The sequence below is a fragment of the Kryptolebias marmoratus genome, linkage group LG14 (assembly GCF_001649575.2).
Source record: "Kryptolebias marmoratus isolate JLee-2015 linkage group LG14, ASM164957v2, whole genome shotgun sequence".
Lineage (NCBI taxonomy): Eukaryota > Metazoa > Chordata > Actinopteri > Cyprinodontiformes > Rivulidae > Kryptolebias > Kryptolebias marmoratus.
This window is the reverse complement of record NC_051443.1, coordinates 25,027,784-25,041,720: the sequence shown is the minus strand read 5'-3', so window position 1 is coordinate 25,041,720 and position 13,937 is coordinate 25,027,784. Positions and strand designations below refer to the sequence as shown.

General features: G+C 42.0%; 1 protein-coding gene across 4 annotated transcripts in view; it reads right to left on the bottom strand.

Annotated features, from left to right (window-relative positions):
• LOC108245759 (WD repeat-containing protein 7) overlaps positions 1–13,937 on the bottom strand; it is a 97,888-nt gene that overhangs the window by 47,857 nt on the left and 36,094 nt on the right. For all 4 annotated transcript variants that reach the window (XM_037979355.1, XM_037979357.1, XM_017432921.3 and 1 more), the window contains one exon: positions 9,333–9,446. In XM_037979355.1, coding sequence (XP_037835283.1) covers positions 9,333–9,446 — 114 coding nt within the window. The remainder of the gene's footprint in view (positions 1–9,332; positions 9,447–13,937) is intronic.

The window sequence follows — 13,937 nt, the reverse complement described above, 5'->3', positions numbered from 1 at the left end:
TTGGGATCACGGTCCTGTTGGACCAAACTGTGTCCAAGGTCCAACCGTCCAGCTGTTGGTTTGAGGTGAAGATGAAGAATCTGGAGGTCGTCCTCCTCCTTCATTGTTCCGTCCACTTTAGTCCCACAGCATGATGCTGCCACCACCGTGCCTGACAGTTGGTTCAGCCTCACCTCGACTCCTCTAAACGTCCTTCTTGTCTTTGTGTCCAAACAACTCAATCTTTGTCCCATCCGAAGATCTCCAGGAGACAGTCTTGTCCATGTGGACAGCTGCAGGTTTCAGTCCTACTTGGAGGCGGAGCTTCTTTCTAGGTCCTCTCCAGCCATTAAGATGTAAAACTGGTGGACGGGGACAGTGGTGGACAGGGACACTGGTGCTCCAGCAGTTTCTATGCCGTAGCAGACTTGGACCTTGCTGGTTCCTGGGTTGTTCCTGAACATCTGAACCAATTTACAATCATCTGAGAGGAACAGATTTGGTGTTCTTCAGGAAGAACTACCAGCTGCAGTCAACCATCATCACTACTGAGGGTGTCCAATCCTGGTCCTGGTGGACCTCCATCCTGCAGGTTTTAGGTGTTTCTCTGCTCCTCAGAAGCCTGTTCATCCCTCAGTCATTCAGATCAGATCAGAGAAACCTCTGAAACCTGCAGGACGGTGGTCCTCCAGGACCAGGATTGGACACCCCTGCCTTAGAGGAATGACCTTTAACTCTTAGTGTCTTCTTAGACCAACTTTACTTCAAAAAAAAGGAACAAGTCTTGAATTTGTTGTCATCCAGACGTTCAGAAAACTGGAAAAAGGGCTTGTAAATCAAAACGTATATTTAAATCGACTCAAACTGTTCAAAAAGAACTTTTTTTTTGGGATAATCTGAGATTTCTGGGCGACTTTGAGACACCGTGGGCGTGAATAATTTGTAAAGTTTTGAGCGGAAAAGGAGCATCGCTTCCTGACGTACCTGCTGCCTCTCCGCGGAGGCACTGATTGATTTTAGAAGCCCATCGATCCGCTTCCTTCGCAACCGGCAGATCTATTATAATGACATTGCATTTAAATCCTATTTGTTGGCCAACCTACTCCCGAACGTAACCCAATAAACTAAAGAGGAGGACGGAGGAGCTCCCCCCTCTGTGCTCGCCTCCGCTCAGCTAAATCTTCATAAAAACAAGAAATGGATCGGGATAAAAAGGCGTTCTGGCTGAAATGACATTAACCATAAAGGAAGGAATGTATTAAAGGAAGGGCAGAACAACCTGTGGAGTCCACATCAGTGTAATCGCTGTAAAATAATGGATATGTCATAAAAAGGACCTGAAATGCCACTCAGCTCATCTGAAGCAGGACGCTTTGTTCCACTATTAAAATAATAATAATAAATGCCAACGTTGCTTTTGCTTCTGGATCTAAATAATTGGTCCTGGTGTCGCAGGGCGCACAGTTTGTTTGATCGGACATAATTTAAAATACGTCTTAAAATAATGTCTCAAAGACGTAATGATGATAAATGATTGGTGAAGATGAGGAGAGATGATAAATCAGGATTGACGGACAGAAACACAAATGATGTCTGTAATAAATAAAACTAAACACTGGCGGCTCTGAAGCATCAACTGAAACCAACAGGAAGAGATAAATTCACACAAAACCAATATTTCAATTAAAGCCATCAGCTTCATCGTAACTCAACACCAGTGCTTAATTAAGTGAATATATACAAATATATTTATATATAAATGTATCTGTTAATTACTTGAAGACTGACTGAAATAATAATAAGTGTCTCAAGGACACAAAGTGTTCTTCACATTTTTCTAAACAAAAACAGGTTTGCTTTATGCGTTTTATACGTTACAAAACGGACCAATGCGTCCGAAGCTCAGGGCGCTAACGGTGACCGGCTAGCTCTGAAACAACCAGAACAAACTAACTGCTTCCTGTAATTCACTCTGATTAAAAGAGTCTGATAAACGGTAAAAAAAAACAAAAAAACTTTATCGTCAGAATATTTCCAATTATTACAGTACAGGGTCGGCCATTTCTATGGATACACCTTAATAAAATGGGAATGGTTGGTGATGTTAACTTCCTGTTTGTGGCACATTAGTATATGGGAGCAGGGGAAACTTTTCAAGATGGGTGGTGACCCTGGCGGCCATTTTGGATCCAACTTTTGTTTCCTCAATGGGAAGAGGGTCATGTGACACATCAAACTTGTTGGGAATTTCCCAAGAAAAACAACGGTGTGCTTGGTTTTAACGTAACTTTATTCTTTCATGAGTTATTTACAAGTTTCTCACCGCTTATAAAATGTGTTCAAAGTGTTGGATTGTCGATGCAACCCTCTTCTCCCACTCTTCACACGCTGACAGCAACACGGCAGGAGAAATGCTTCCAGCATCCGTAGTTTCAGGTGCTGCACATCTCGTATCTTCACAGCAGAGACGATCGCCTTCAGATGACCCCAAAGATAAAAGTCTAAGGGGGTCAGATCGGGAGACCTTGGGGGCCGTTCAACTGGCCCACGACGACCAATCCACTTTCCAGGAAGTGGAAGTGTGAGAAGAGGGTTGCAATGACAATCCAACACTTTGAACACATTTTATAAGTGCTGAGAAACTTGTAAATAACTCATGAAAGAATAAAGTTACGTTAAAACCAAGCATGTCGTTGTTTTTCTTGGGAAATTCCCAATAAGTTTGATGTGTCACATGACCCTCTTCCCATTGAAGAATAAAAATTTCGATCCAATATGGCCGACTTAAAATGGCCACCATGGTCAACACCCATCTTGAAAAGTTTCCCCCCCTCCCATATACTAATGTGCCACAAACAGGAAGTTAATATCACCAACCATTCCCATTTTATTAAGGTGTATCCGTATAAATGGCCAACCCTGTATTTGTAATCAGCCAGCTGATTTTATTTTTATTTTTTTAGCCTCGAGTCGTTCAGTAGGAGGTCTTACAGCGTGGCTCAGGACAGATTGGGTCCGGACTACCATAAAACAGGTCCAGATCACCTCCGACGGTGGTCTGAGTGAAAATATCTCCCTGAATCCGTTCACAGCTGTACGTAGCCAAGGATGGATTTTAGCGCCAGGTTGGAGCTTCGGCGCCACCTCGATTGTCCCACCGACCCAAATTAAGGTCAGCAGACTTTAATTTGCTTTAATGACGGTTTTTATTTAGTCTACTCAGCTACCTGTACGTCGACCGTGGCAACAACATTCATGTTCCTGACGATTCCTACAACAAGGGAAGTTTAAATCCCTTTTTTTATTTCCCAGAAGCGTCTAACAGTTCTCCAGTTTCTTTTTTGACTGAGAAAGTTTTGTTGCGATTCTGAATTTACATAAATGTTAAATGTAAAAAGAAAAAAGCTAAAATGGATCGTTTATAGATCGAACTCTCAGAGAGTTAAGTCTTTTAAACACGGCGCTCGAACGCTGTTTATCTTTGGCTTCGTGTTTTCTTCGGCGGGGGGAAATCAAACCAACAACCTTCCCATCCCTCCCTCCCGGAGCTTCCCATCATGCACCTGGGCTCTGCCTCCATTGGTAATCAATGGGAGACTGGTAAAACCTGATCACCAGGGAACGGAGGAGGGGATCGATAGCAGCACAGAAATAATGTGAGAAACTAGAGGAGAGCTGTGGGAGAACAGACAAGTTGGGGAGGAAGAATTAATAAACAAAAAAAAGTCAGAAACGGACTAAATCCGACTCTGGATGCTGCAGCGTTCCGCTCGGAGGAAAACCTTCAGTAAAACAAAGAAAAGATGGTGTCGTTTGGAGGGGGGGGGGGGTTGTCCTTACAGCAAATGTCGGGAGACCGAAAATCTGGAGAAATAATTGAAAACACAATTAAGTTGATAAAGAAAAAAGATTTGAGTCCTGAAACGGCGGCTGCCCTTCCAGCCGGCCGAGTCCATCTGAAGGTTAAGTGTATTTTACCGTCTTAAGACAGACGGAGGAGCTATCTGTGCTCCGCAGGAACCGCGGCCTTCAATTAGACGCCATGTTGGGGGGGGGGTACGAGAAACCACAAACAAACAAACTGCAGACGAGTTCAGAGGATCCGCACTCAACTAAATATTCAGCTACATGGAATCATCTGACCACGGATAATTTAAAGTGTTTTAATCATTTAATTAACTTTATTTCTGTTTCACTCGTTATTCTTCCTTTTTTAATTTGGCTTCTTAAAAATAAAAACATCAGAACAAGCAGCTGTGACTTTTATTATTTATAATATTATTTAAACAAACATTTTCCCCAAAGAAACACTGCTCTCACTCTGTTTACAGTTAGCTTTTAGCTACAGTTATGCTAACTTTTAAATTGAATATTTTTAGCTTTTAGTGACTGTTTTGCAAAGTTGACCTTTTAGCTACTGTATTGATAATGATTTTAGCTGCTATTTTACTAAAATTAGAGTTTCAATAAAGGTTATTTTAGCTTTTAGCTACGGTTATGCTAACTTTAGCTTTTAAATTTAATATTTTTAGCTTTTAGTGGCTGTTTTGTAAAGTTGACCTTTTAGCTACTGTACTGATAATTGCAGATTTTAGCTACTATTTTACTAAAATTAGAGTTTTGCTAAAGGTTGTTATTTTAGCTTTTAGCCGCAGTTATGCTAACTTTAGCTCTTAGGTAGTGCTGCAAATTTTTATTTTTAGCTACTGTTTTAATATTTTTAGCTTATAGCGACTGTTTTGCAAAGTTGACCTTTTAGCTACTGTATTAATGATTTTAGCTACTATTTTACTAAAATTAGAGTTTTGCTAAAGTTTGTTAGTTTTAGCTGTAGTTCTGCTAAATTAAGTTGTTATTTACAGTTTCAAAGACTTTAGCTTTTAGCTACAGTTATGCTAACTCAAGCTTTTAGATACAGGTTGTTTTTTGTTTTTAGCTACTGCTTTAATATTTTTAGCTTTAGTTACTCTTTTGCCAAGTTTACCTTTGAGCTATGGTAATAATAATTATAGATTTTAGCTACTATTTTAATAATATTAGCTTTTTAGCTACAGTTTCTTATTCTGCTCCTCGCTGTAACAGAACATCGGAGCTGGGTTCTCCGGAGCCCGTAGAACCCTCTGATAGAACCGGAGACGCAGCTCAGGACATTCATCTCCTTGGAGCAGAAATGTAATCTGACCCCCGTGACCCCGCAGGACCGGGGGATTGGATTAGCGAGGGAGCTCGGCGTTTCAGCTAACCAAATCACAACCGGGCTAATGACACAGAGAGGTGAGGGTCAGCTCGACCTTTGACCTGTGACCTCTGTCACTGAGGGCGTGGACGGGGAGATACGGAGGACATAAAAACATGGCTGACCCGCCTCATTCAAACATTTTTACTGAAATAACAGCAGGAAAGAAGTGACCGGGTTCACTTAGCTACAGGCTAAACGTAGCAAAACATTAACTGAAAGCTAAAAGTCACTAAATGCTAGCTAACAGCTAAAAGCAATAAAGGCTGGTTAAAAGCTAAAAGTGAAAAGGAGTAGCTAAAACCTAAATACAGCAAAATGTTGGGTAAAAGTTAAAACTAGCAAAAGGTTAACCAGAAGCTAAAAGTAGCAAATTACAAGCTAACAGCTAAAAGAAACAAAAGGCTGGTTAAAAGCTAAAAGCAGCAAAAGATTGGCTAAAAGTTAAAGGTGGAAAGGCCGAGCTAAAAGTATTAAAAGGCCATTAAGAGGCTAGAAGCTAAAAGTAGCAAAACATTAGCTAAAAGTCAAAAAATGCTAGCTAACAGCTAAAAGTGAAAAGGACTAGCTAAAACCAAAATATAACAAAATGTTGGCTACAAGCTAAAAGTAGCAAAATGCTAGCTAGCAGCTAAAAGCAGTAAAGGGTTGGCTAAAAGCTGAAAGGCCTAGCTAAATGTATTAAAAGGCTAAAAGCTAAAAGTAGCAAAACAAAAATTAAAAGCTACGTGTTGCAGAAGGCTAGCTAAAAGTAGCAGAACGTCAGCTGAAAGTAGCCTAAAAGGATAATAACGGAGCTCGTAGCTTTAAAGAGAACTAAAAGAGTCAAATCTGACCGTGTTTCTGTGGGAAAATATTTGTAAATAAAGTTAAATATTCTGAAAAATTCAACAGTGACAAAACCCGATTTGTGGTGTTGTGTTAGAAAAGCTGCAGACGACTTAAATGTTCCACCTGAATCCAGACGGAGGGGAAAGCGGTTCTGGAGGAGGGACGGCGACCTTTGACCTCCCCTGGGGTCCTGTAAAGGCTGAGGATGTGGTTCTGACCCGGTCAGTAGAACCCTGACACTGTTCTCTCAGACTAACGACGCTCCAGGAATTATCCGCATCCATTGATGAGTTTAAACCTCTGAGACCGCCGCGGTCTGCAGGGGGCGATAGAACCGGACCGCTTTCAGTCGCTCGGATCTCGGCGCTCACGACGAGCGGGCGCGTTCTTGTTTGATCTGTGCTTCGACAGCATGTTTCTCAGCTATAATCTGTGTGTGTGTGTGTGTGTGTTGCAGAGGATGATGTGGATCCTAATGATGTCCCCGGACACGGTTAGGGACATAATTACAACACGCACACATCCAGGCTTGTGTTTGGATGTGTGTGTGTGTGTGTGAGGTTTTGCAGCCGATTCGCCAAGCAACAAATGTCATCACATGCCGAACCGTGTGTGTGTGTGTGTGACGAGGAGACAACAGACTGATGTGGCGAGTCTATCGCCGTGGAAACAAGCTAAAGCCAAGAGACGAGCGCGGCTGTCGGCATGTGGGCCCTTTGTCTCTTTGTCTTCTTATCGCGCTCGTCTACCGTCTCCGCCGCGTCTTTCATCGCTGTCTCAGACGCCACGGGCCTCGGTTGGCAGGCTAAAGGTCAAAGGTCAGGACAGGACGATTGGAAGCGGACTGGACAAGTGTGGCTTGTTTGGAAGCCTCTTCTGTCCAAAACCAACATGGCGGCTCGACCTGAAGGAACCAGAAGACTTCTGGAGCAGAACCAGAACCAGAGGACAGATGTTTACCCAGAATGCACTGCATGGAGGGTGGAGGGCTGATGGTCTGGGCTGATTCTGGAGTCAGATGTGAGGCCATCTGTCCGACAAACAGGACAGCAGCTAATCTACAACAGAACGGACCAGAACCAGAACCTCAGCCTGACTGAGACGCCGGGAGGGAGTCTTCAAAACGTCTCGAGATGTTTGCGAGGGCTCCTCATGAGTCGCCGAGGCTCGTTTTCGTGTCTGATCAAAGAGTCTGACGGACAAACTTCAGGAACCCTTTAGTTCCCCGCGAGTCGGAAAACACGAGGAACGTGGCAATCACGGGAGGGGTCAGTGGCCCGATCGAGACTACATCGAGACTATTTGGAGACGAAAAGGAGAGTTTGACCTTCCGGGTCACTGTCGCACGACAGCAGCAAAGAAAACTGAAATGTTGCTGCAGCCTCGTCCAGAGATGCACCAAATCCAAACTTTCTGCTAATCGTGGCCCAATCTTTGCTGCGACTGTGTGCAACCATCATGGGACAAACGCAAAACCAGCTCGGTGTGAGTCCATGTGAAAGTTTGCACATTTTGTGTCACCAACTAGTGTCGAACAGCCACAGCTCAATGAGCTGCAAGAAGAAACGTTGGAAAGAAGAGTGGGCAAAATTACTCCACAACCATATAAGAGACTGACCCATCCCGTGTCCCCCAGTAAAGAGGCGTCCCGTTCATAAGTTTGTTTTTTCTATAATTTAACAAACGGATCAGAATAAAAACAAAGAAGGACGAAGAAAATGATCCGATCTGACAGAATCTGAGGCTGCAGACAAAAACAAATCTGCAGCTGTCAGCCGGAGAAAAATGATGAACTGTCCCGACACATCTGTGGTACTGACACGTCTGAGGGACGGACGGAGGACAGAGGACGGAGGACGGAGGACGGAGGGAGGAGGGTGGACAGCTCTGACAGATAAATTCTAATTTCATCTGAAAATCCAGGTTTTATTTACATCTCATCCTGGAATCCAACCTTTGATCGGTAAGACTTCACACTGAAACTGGAAAAATTAGCATCTTCTGCTGAATTAGCCCAACAGTAGCTAAATGCTAACATATGTAAGACAGTAGCTGAATGCTAAAAATGAGCAAAAAACAAAAAAAAAATATCTACAATAAGCAAACTAGTAGATAATAAGAAAGCCAGAAGTAGAAAAACATTCATTTAAACCTAAAATTAACAGAACCACAGCTAAAAGCTAACATTAGCCTAAAAGTGGCTAAAATTAAGATTACCCCGGAAGTAGCTAAGAGCTAAAAATAACAAAATATTAAAAGCTAAAATTTGTAAGACTGTGAATAAAGGTTAAAAATAACCAAAAACTTTAAAAGTAAACAAATCAGTAGCTAAAAGCTAAAACTAGCAAAAAATAGCTAAAAACTAAAATTAGCAAAATGATGACTAAAGGCTAAAATGTTTTAAACATTTGTTAAAAGCTAAAACTAACAGATCGGCAGCCAAGAGCTAAAAGTAGCACTATAGTAGCTAAAAGCTAAAATTAAACCAACAGTAGTTAAATCTTAAAATGAGCAAAACCTAAAAATAACAAAAGAGTAGCTAAAAGCTACGATCAGCACAACTGTAGCTAAAAGCTAAAACAGGAAAAAAAGTAGCTGAAAGGTGAGCAAAAAACAGTGGCTAAAAAAATTTAATTTTCATAAACTTTTTTAAAAGCTAAAATAAACAAATCAGTAGCTAAAAGCTAAAACTTGTAAAATGTAGCTAAAAACTCAAATTATCAAAACAATGACTAAAGGCAAAAATTTTCTAAACATTTGTTAAAAGCTAAAACTAACAGATCGGCAGCAAAGAGCTGAAATTAGCACTATAGTAGCTAAAAGCTAAAATTAAACTAACAAGAGTTAAATCTTAAAATTAGCAAAACCTAAAAATAAAAAAAGATTAGCTAAAAGCTAAAACAGGAACAATAGTAGCTAAAAGATGCGAAAAAAACAGTGGCTAAAAAAATTTAATACTCATACCCTTTGTTAAAAGCTAAAATTAACAAATCAGTAGCTAAAAGCTAAAACTAGCAAGACAAAACTAAAGAGATGAAATTAAAAAAAATTTAATTTCCATTCATTTCCCTGAAACAAAGAAATCAACATCGCTGGCGTCCCTGCTTCAGCTTCAGCTTTTTGTTCTTTACTCTGCTTACTTTTATTTTGAAATTTTAAGTCCTAATTGCAATAAAACAAAGATGGTTTTTATGTCTATCAGGTTCAAAGACTCCAAAATAGCTTGGTACGTGAACAACACAGTTATTGTTAATTAGGGTCTGTTTTTTTATTTATTTGTTCCTACCTGCTGTGATGTCGTCATCAGTGACGTCCATCTCCTCCTCGGGAGCCTTGGCTTCTATTGGCTGAGCCTCGGGAGGGGGCGGAGCCTGAGGGGAGGGCTCAGTGGCCGTCCCGGCTGAGGAGAGGAACGAAAAAAAAAACAGTTTTGGTTAATTAAAACCATCAGCAGGTTCAGTTCCAGACCATCAGGGTAATGATTGTGTGTGTGTGTGTGTGTGTGTGTGTGTGTGTGTGTCGGCCCTCATTAGAAGGCTAACTGTCCTGGTTAAACAGCTAATCAAGCTTTATTGGGCCCCCTCGTTATCCGGTGAATTAATGGGAGAATCTTCTTTGTATTGCCAATTAAAAGTGGCTTTTCATTAGCAGCTGGGACTAATGAATGATAATGCTCTAATTAACGGAGAGGCTAAAGGTAACAGAGTCAACACAGGCCTAATCTCTGGGAAAACAGCTCGTTTAATTACAAAGATTCACACAGACACGCTGATTAATGCGCCTCCCATTGCAAAACGCTCAGCTGCGAACATCTCTTTTCCTTTAGAAATAAAATACAGACATTTCATACAGCTGCTTTAAAAAAAGCCTCTAATTACAGTGTGTGTAATGGGATTGATAAATCCTGGTTAACGTAGTGCTCCATGTTCCAATTAACCTGCTCAGAAAACACAATGACAGGAGTCCAATCCACCTCCTGATTGTTGATTATTTGTCTGCAACATAAAAGTGATAAAAACTTAATTGGACTTAATTAAAATGTAAGCGATGTTTCGCTGCGACTGAACAAAGGGAAACGCCGAGGAGGTGCATAAAACCACAGAACCGGTATGAAATATATGAAATATATACCTTTGCGTCCAGAAGACGCCGGCCCGCGGTCCTCAGGAGTCCAGAACAATAAGGTGGAGCCACGCCCCCAATTAACGAATCACTAACGAGACGTTAATAAACCTTAACGACTTAAAAGCCCTTCTTAAAACCTTTAGCACCTCTTATTTGGGGACGGCTGTGGATCAGCGGTTAGAGCGGCCGTCCCACAATGAGAGAGCTGCAGGTTTGATTCCTGGCAGGAGGATTTACTCTGCAGAGACGTAGCAGAGTGAAAGCATCGGCACATCTGAGCCTGTAGGTGTGGATCGGACAGAAATCCACATTAAATTTGTGCGCCTGATTCTTGTTTTAATTCAAGTTGTACGTCGTAGATTCATGGAGGCGACACGAAAAGACGCCGCCGAGCCGCTTCCTGAAGCGATCGGAGCAAAAATGGTTTTTATGTGAACTAGAGATGCAGGGGGAGGGGGGGGGGGAGGTGTGCTCCAAGGTCAAGCTTGTCATGTCAGCCATGACACACAGCTCCCAGCATGCCTTGTTAACCTCCAAGACCTCCTCCTCCTCCTCCTCTCTGCTCCTGTTTAAAACATGCACTTCCCCCCCCTCCCCCATCCCTCCCTCCCTCCCCCATCAGCTCCTGCTTCCAGGAAGTTTTCATCTGAAAGTCAAAAATAAAAATCAACAAATGGGAAAAAACTGAAAAAGTAAAGATCCTCGTTGGTCGTCTCCTTGTATCAGTTAAATGAGACAGAGGTAACTAAATTTAGCTTTTAGTTACCGTTTAGCTAGCTATTGCTTTTAGCAGCCGTTTAATTTGAACTTTCAGCTACTGTTCTGCTGGCTTTTGCTTTTAATTACTGATTTGCTAGTTTCAGTATAGCTTTTAGCTAAACAGTAGCTAAAAGCTATACTGAAACTAGCAAATTTAGTTTCCGTCTTGTTTTGCTAAGTTTAGCTTTTAGCTACTGTTTTGCGAAATTTGGCCTAATTTTAGTTGTAGCTGCTGCTCTAGTGGTTTTAGCTACTGTTTTGGTAAATTAAGCTTCTAGTTACTCTTTAGCTAGCTATAGCCCTTAGCAGCAGTTTTTTTTTCATTTAAAATTTCAGCTACTTTTCTGCTGGTTTTAGCTTTTAATTACTGCTTTGCTAGTGTCAGTATAGCTTTTAGCTGCTGTTTAGCTAAATTTGGCTTATGTCTCATGTTTGGCTTTAGCTACTGCTCTAGTGGTTTTAGCTACTGCTTTGTCAAATATTAGCTTTTAGTTACTGTTTAGCTAGTTAAAATAAACCATCTCACGGCTATGTTTAGTTTCCATCTGATGTTTAGCTAATTTTATCTTTTAGCTACTGTTCTGCTAGTTTTCGCTTTCAATTACTGCTTTGGTAATTAAATTAAAACTTTTAGCTAATGTTTAGCTTATGTCTCATGTTTGGCTAATTTTAGCTTTAGCTACTGCTCTAGTGGTTTTAGCTATCGTTTTGATAAATTTATCTTTTAGTTACTGTTTAGCTAGCTATAGCTCTTAGCAGCAGTTTTTTTTTTCATTTAAAATTTCAGCTACTTTTCTGCTGGTTTTAGCTTTTAATTACTGCTTTGCTAGTGTCAGTATAGCTTTTAGCTGCTGTTTAGCTAAATTTGGCTTATGTCTCATGTTTGGCTTTAGCTACTGCTCTAGTGGTTTTAGCTACCGTTTTGATAAATTTATCTTTTAGTTACTGTTTAGCTAGCTATAGCTCTTAGCAACAGTTTTTCTAATTTTAGATTTCAACTACTGTTTTGCTAGCTACAGTGTAGGTTTTAGCTGCTCTTTAGCTAAATTTGGCTTATGTCTCAAAGTTTTGCTCATTTTAGTTCTTAGCTACTGTTCTGGTGATTTTAGCTATTGTTTTGTCATATTTAAGTTTTTGTTACCGTTTAGCTAGTTATAGCTTTTAAGTGCTGTTTTGCTAATGTTAGCTTCAAGCTGCTGTTCAGCTGATTTTAGCTTTTAACTACCGTTAGTACTGTAATAAAAGAAGTATTGGTTTTTGCTCATTTTGGCCTTTAGCTCATATTCTGGTTGTCTTAGCTTCGACAGATTTCAGCAAAGTCGTTCACACTTTCGGCTCTTTTTCTGTTTTTTCTCGATCCGTGTTCAGCTGTTGTCTTTGGGACTCGGGACAGGACGGAGACGTCTTTTTTCGTCTCACGGGAAGCTGCCGGATGTCCTTTCTGCTGCCGGCCGTCTTCCAGCTGACGCTCCGCAGGCTGTCCTCTCTGCTTGAAGGGGGACACCTGCGTTCACCCGTCGGGTTTCGGCGGCGAGGAAACGTCGCCGAGCCGAGGCCGAGGCCGCGGTGGCAGGAGGCGGAGCCGATGCCGACCTTTCAGCTGTCCTGGAAGTGCCTGAAAGGCTCCGGCAACAAAGGAAGCACGAGTTGTTAGCGCTCGCTCAAAGGAGGAGACAGAAAATCACCTGTTAGCGCCGACTCCTTCGCCGCCGCCGCGTCTAATTACCGCTTCCTACTGAAAGGAAGCAGCCTGGAGGCCTGGGAGGCGGGAGCTGCTGCACAGATGTTCGGAGACACAATGAGACAGGACCTGTGGACTCCCCGTCTCACACTCCTGATCACAGGACTTCAGGAGTCAAACCGGGACGCCTTTGATCGCTCAGCAGCGGACATCGGCTCCTCTATTGTTTTGATTTTTCCGACCCGATCACTTCCTTTTTCCTCTCATCGGCCTGCTGTAGGTGAAGGTCCTCCTCTCGTCTCTTCTTGTTTGTCCGTCTCACCGTCTCTCGTCCCGCTCCTGTATTTATGGACCGTTTCAATCTTCAATCTGAACAAGAATCGATCCCGGTTCTTTAACGGTGTCTTCTAGGATCCCAAACCAGGAAGTCAGCAGCGGATCAGTGGTACACCGAGAACACCTTTTTTATTTCAGGTGTCCTCTGTCCTCACTACCTGTCCAACTACCTCCATGTCCTCTAAATTTTCCATCATCATCATTTTCTCCAGCCAGAGGTTCCTGTTATCTTTTAAAACGGTTTTAATCGACAGACTCTCCAGACTTTTTTGAAGGTTTGTCAAAGTTTGTCTTTGGACTTCTTACTTCCTCTGACCTCTGACCTCTGAATCATTCGAACCTAAAAAGGATCCTAAACTCGAGGGACGAACCGGCGTTGTGCCGACAGCTTCGCTAACTTTAACTGTCACTAGTTAGCAGCAGTGAAAGCTAATTTTAGCTTTAGCTACTGCTCGAGTGACTTTAGCTATTGTAGCTCAATATCTTTAAAAACTGACTCAGTTATGATTAATGCTACGTTTGTTAAGGTTGATTAGCTGTGGCAGCCATCTTGACTCAAACTGACTAAAATTCATATCATGAGATATTTTGCTAACAGACACACATATACCAGACCCTCCAGGATTTCACGATGTTGCGATCGCAACTATTAACGCAAAATCAAGCAAACCCCACGAAATCGCAACTTTTCGCAACTTTGCCCAAAACACTGCAACTTGAACCCAATATTTATTGTTTCTAAAGTGATTTGCCACCGTTTCTGCGGTCTAGTTTCTTCTTTCTGGGTTTGTGTAGCGTGGAATACAAAATAACCCCAAATAACTCAGGAAGAAGACACGTGATGTCACTTCCTGTTAACATCAGAATGCCGGGAGCGTGCAGGAGCAGCGACCGAAGCCAAAATGTGCGCTAATGCTTCACATTTGCCCACAAAGATTTCAGCAAACCAGTTTCCTCCCCAGCTGCAGCTGTTTTGCACGTCCTGCAGTG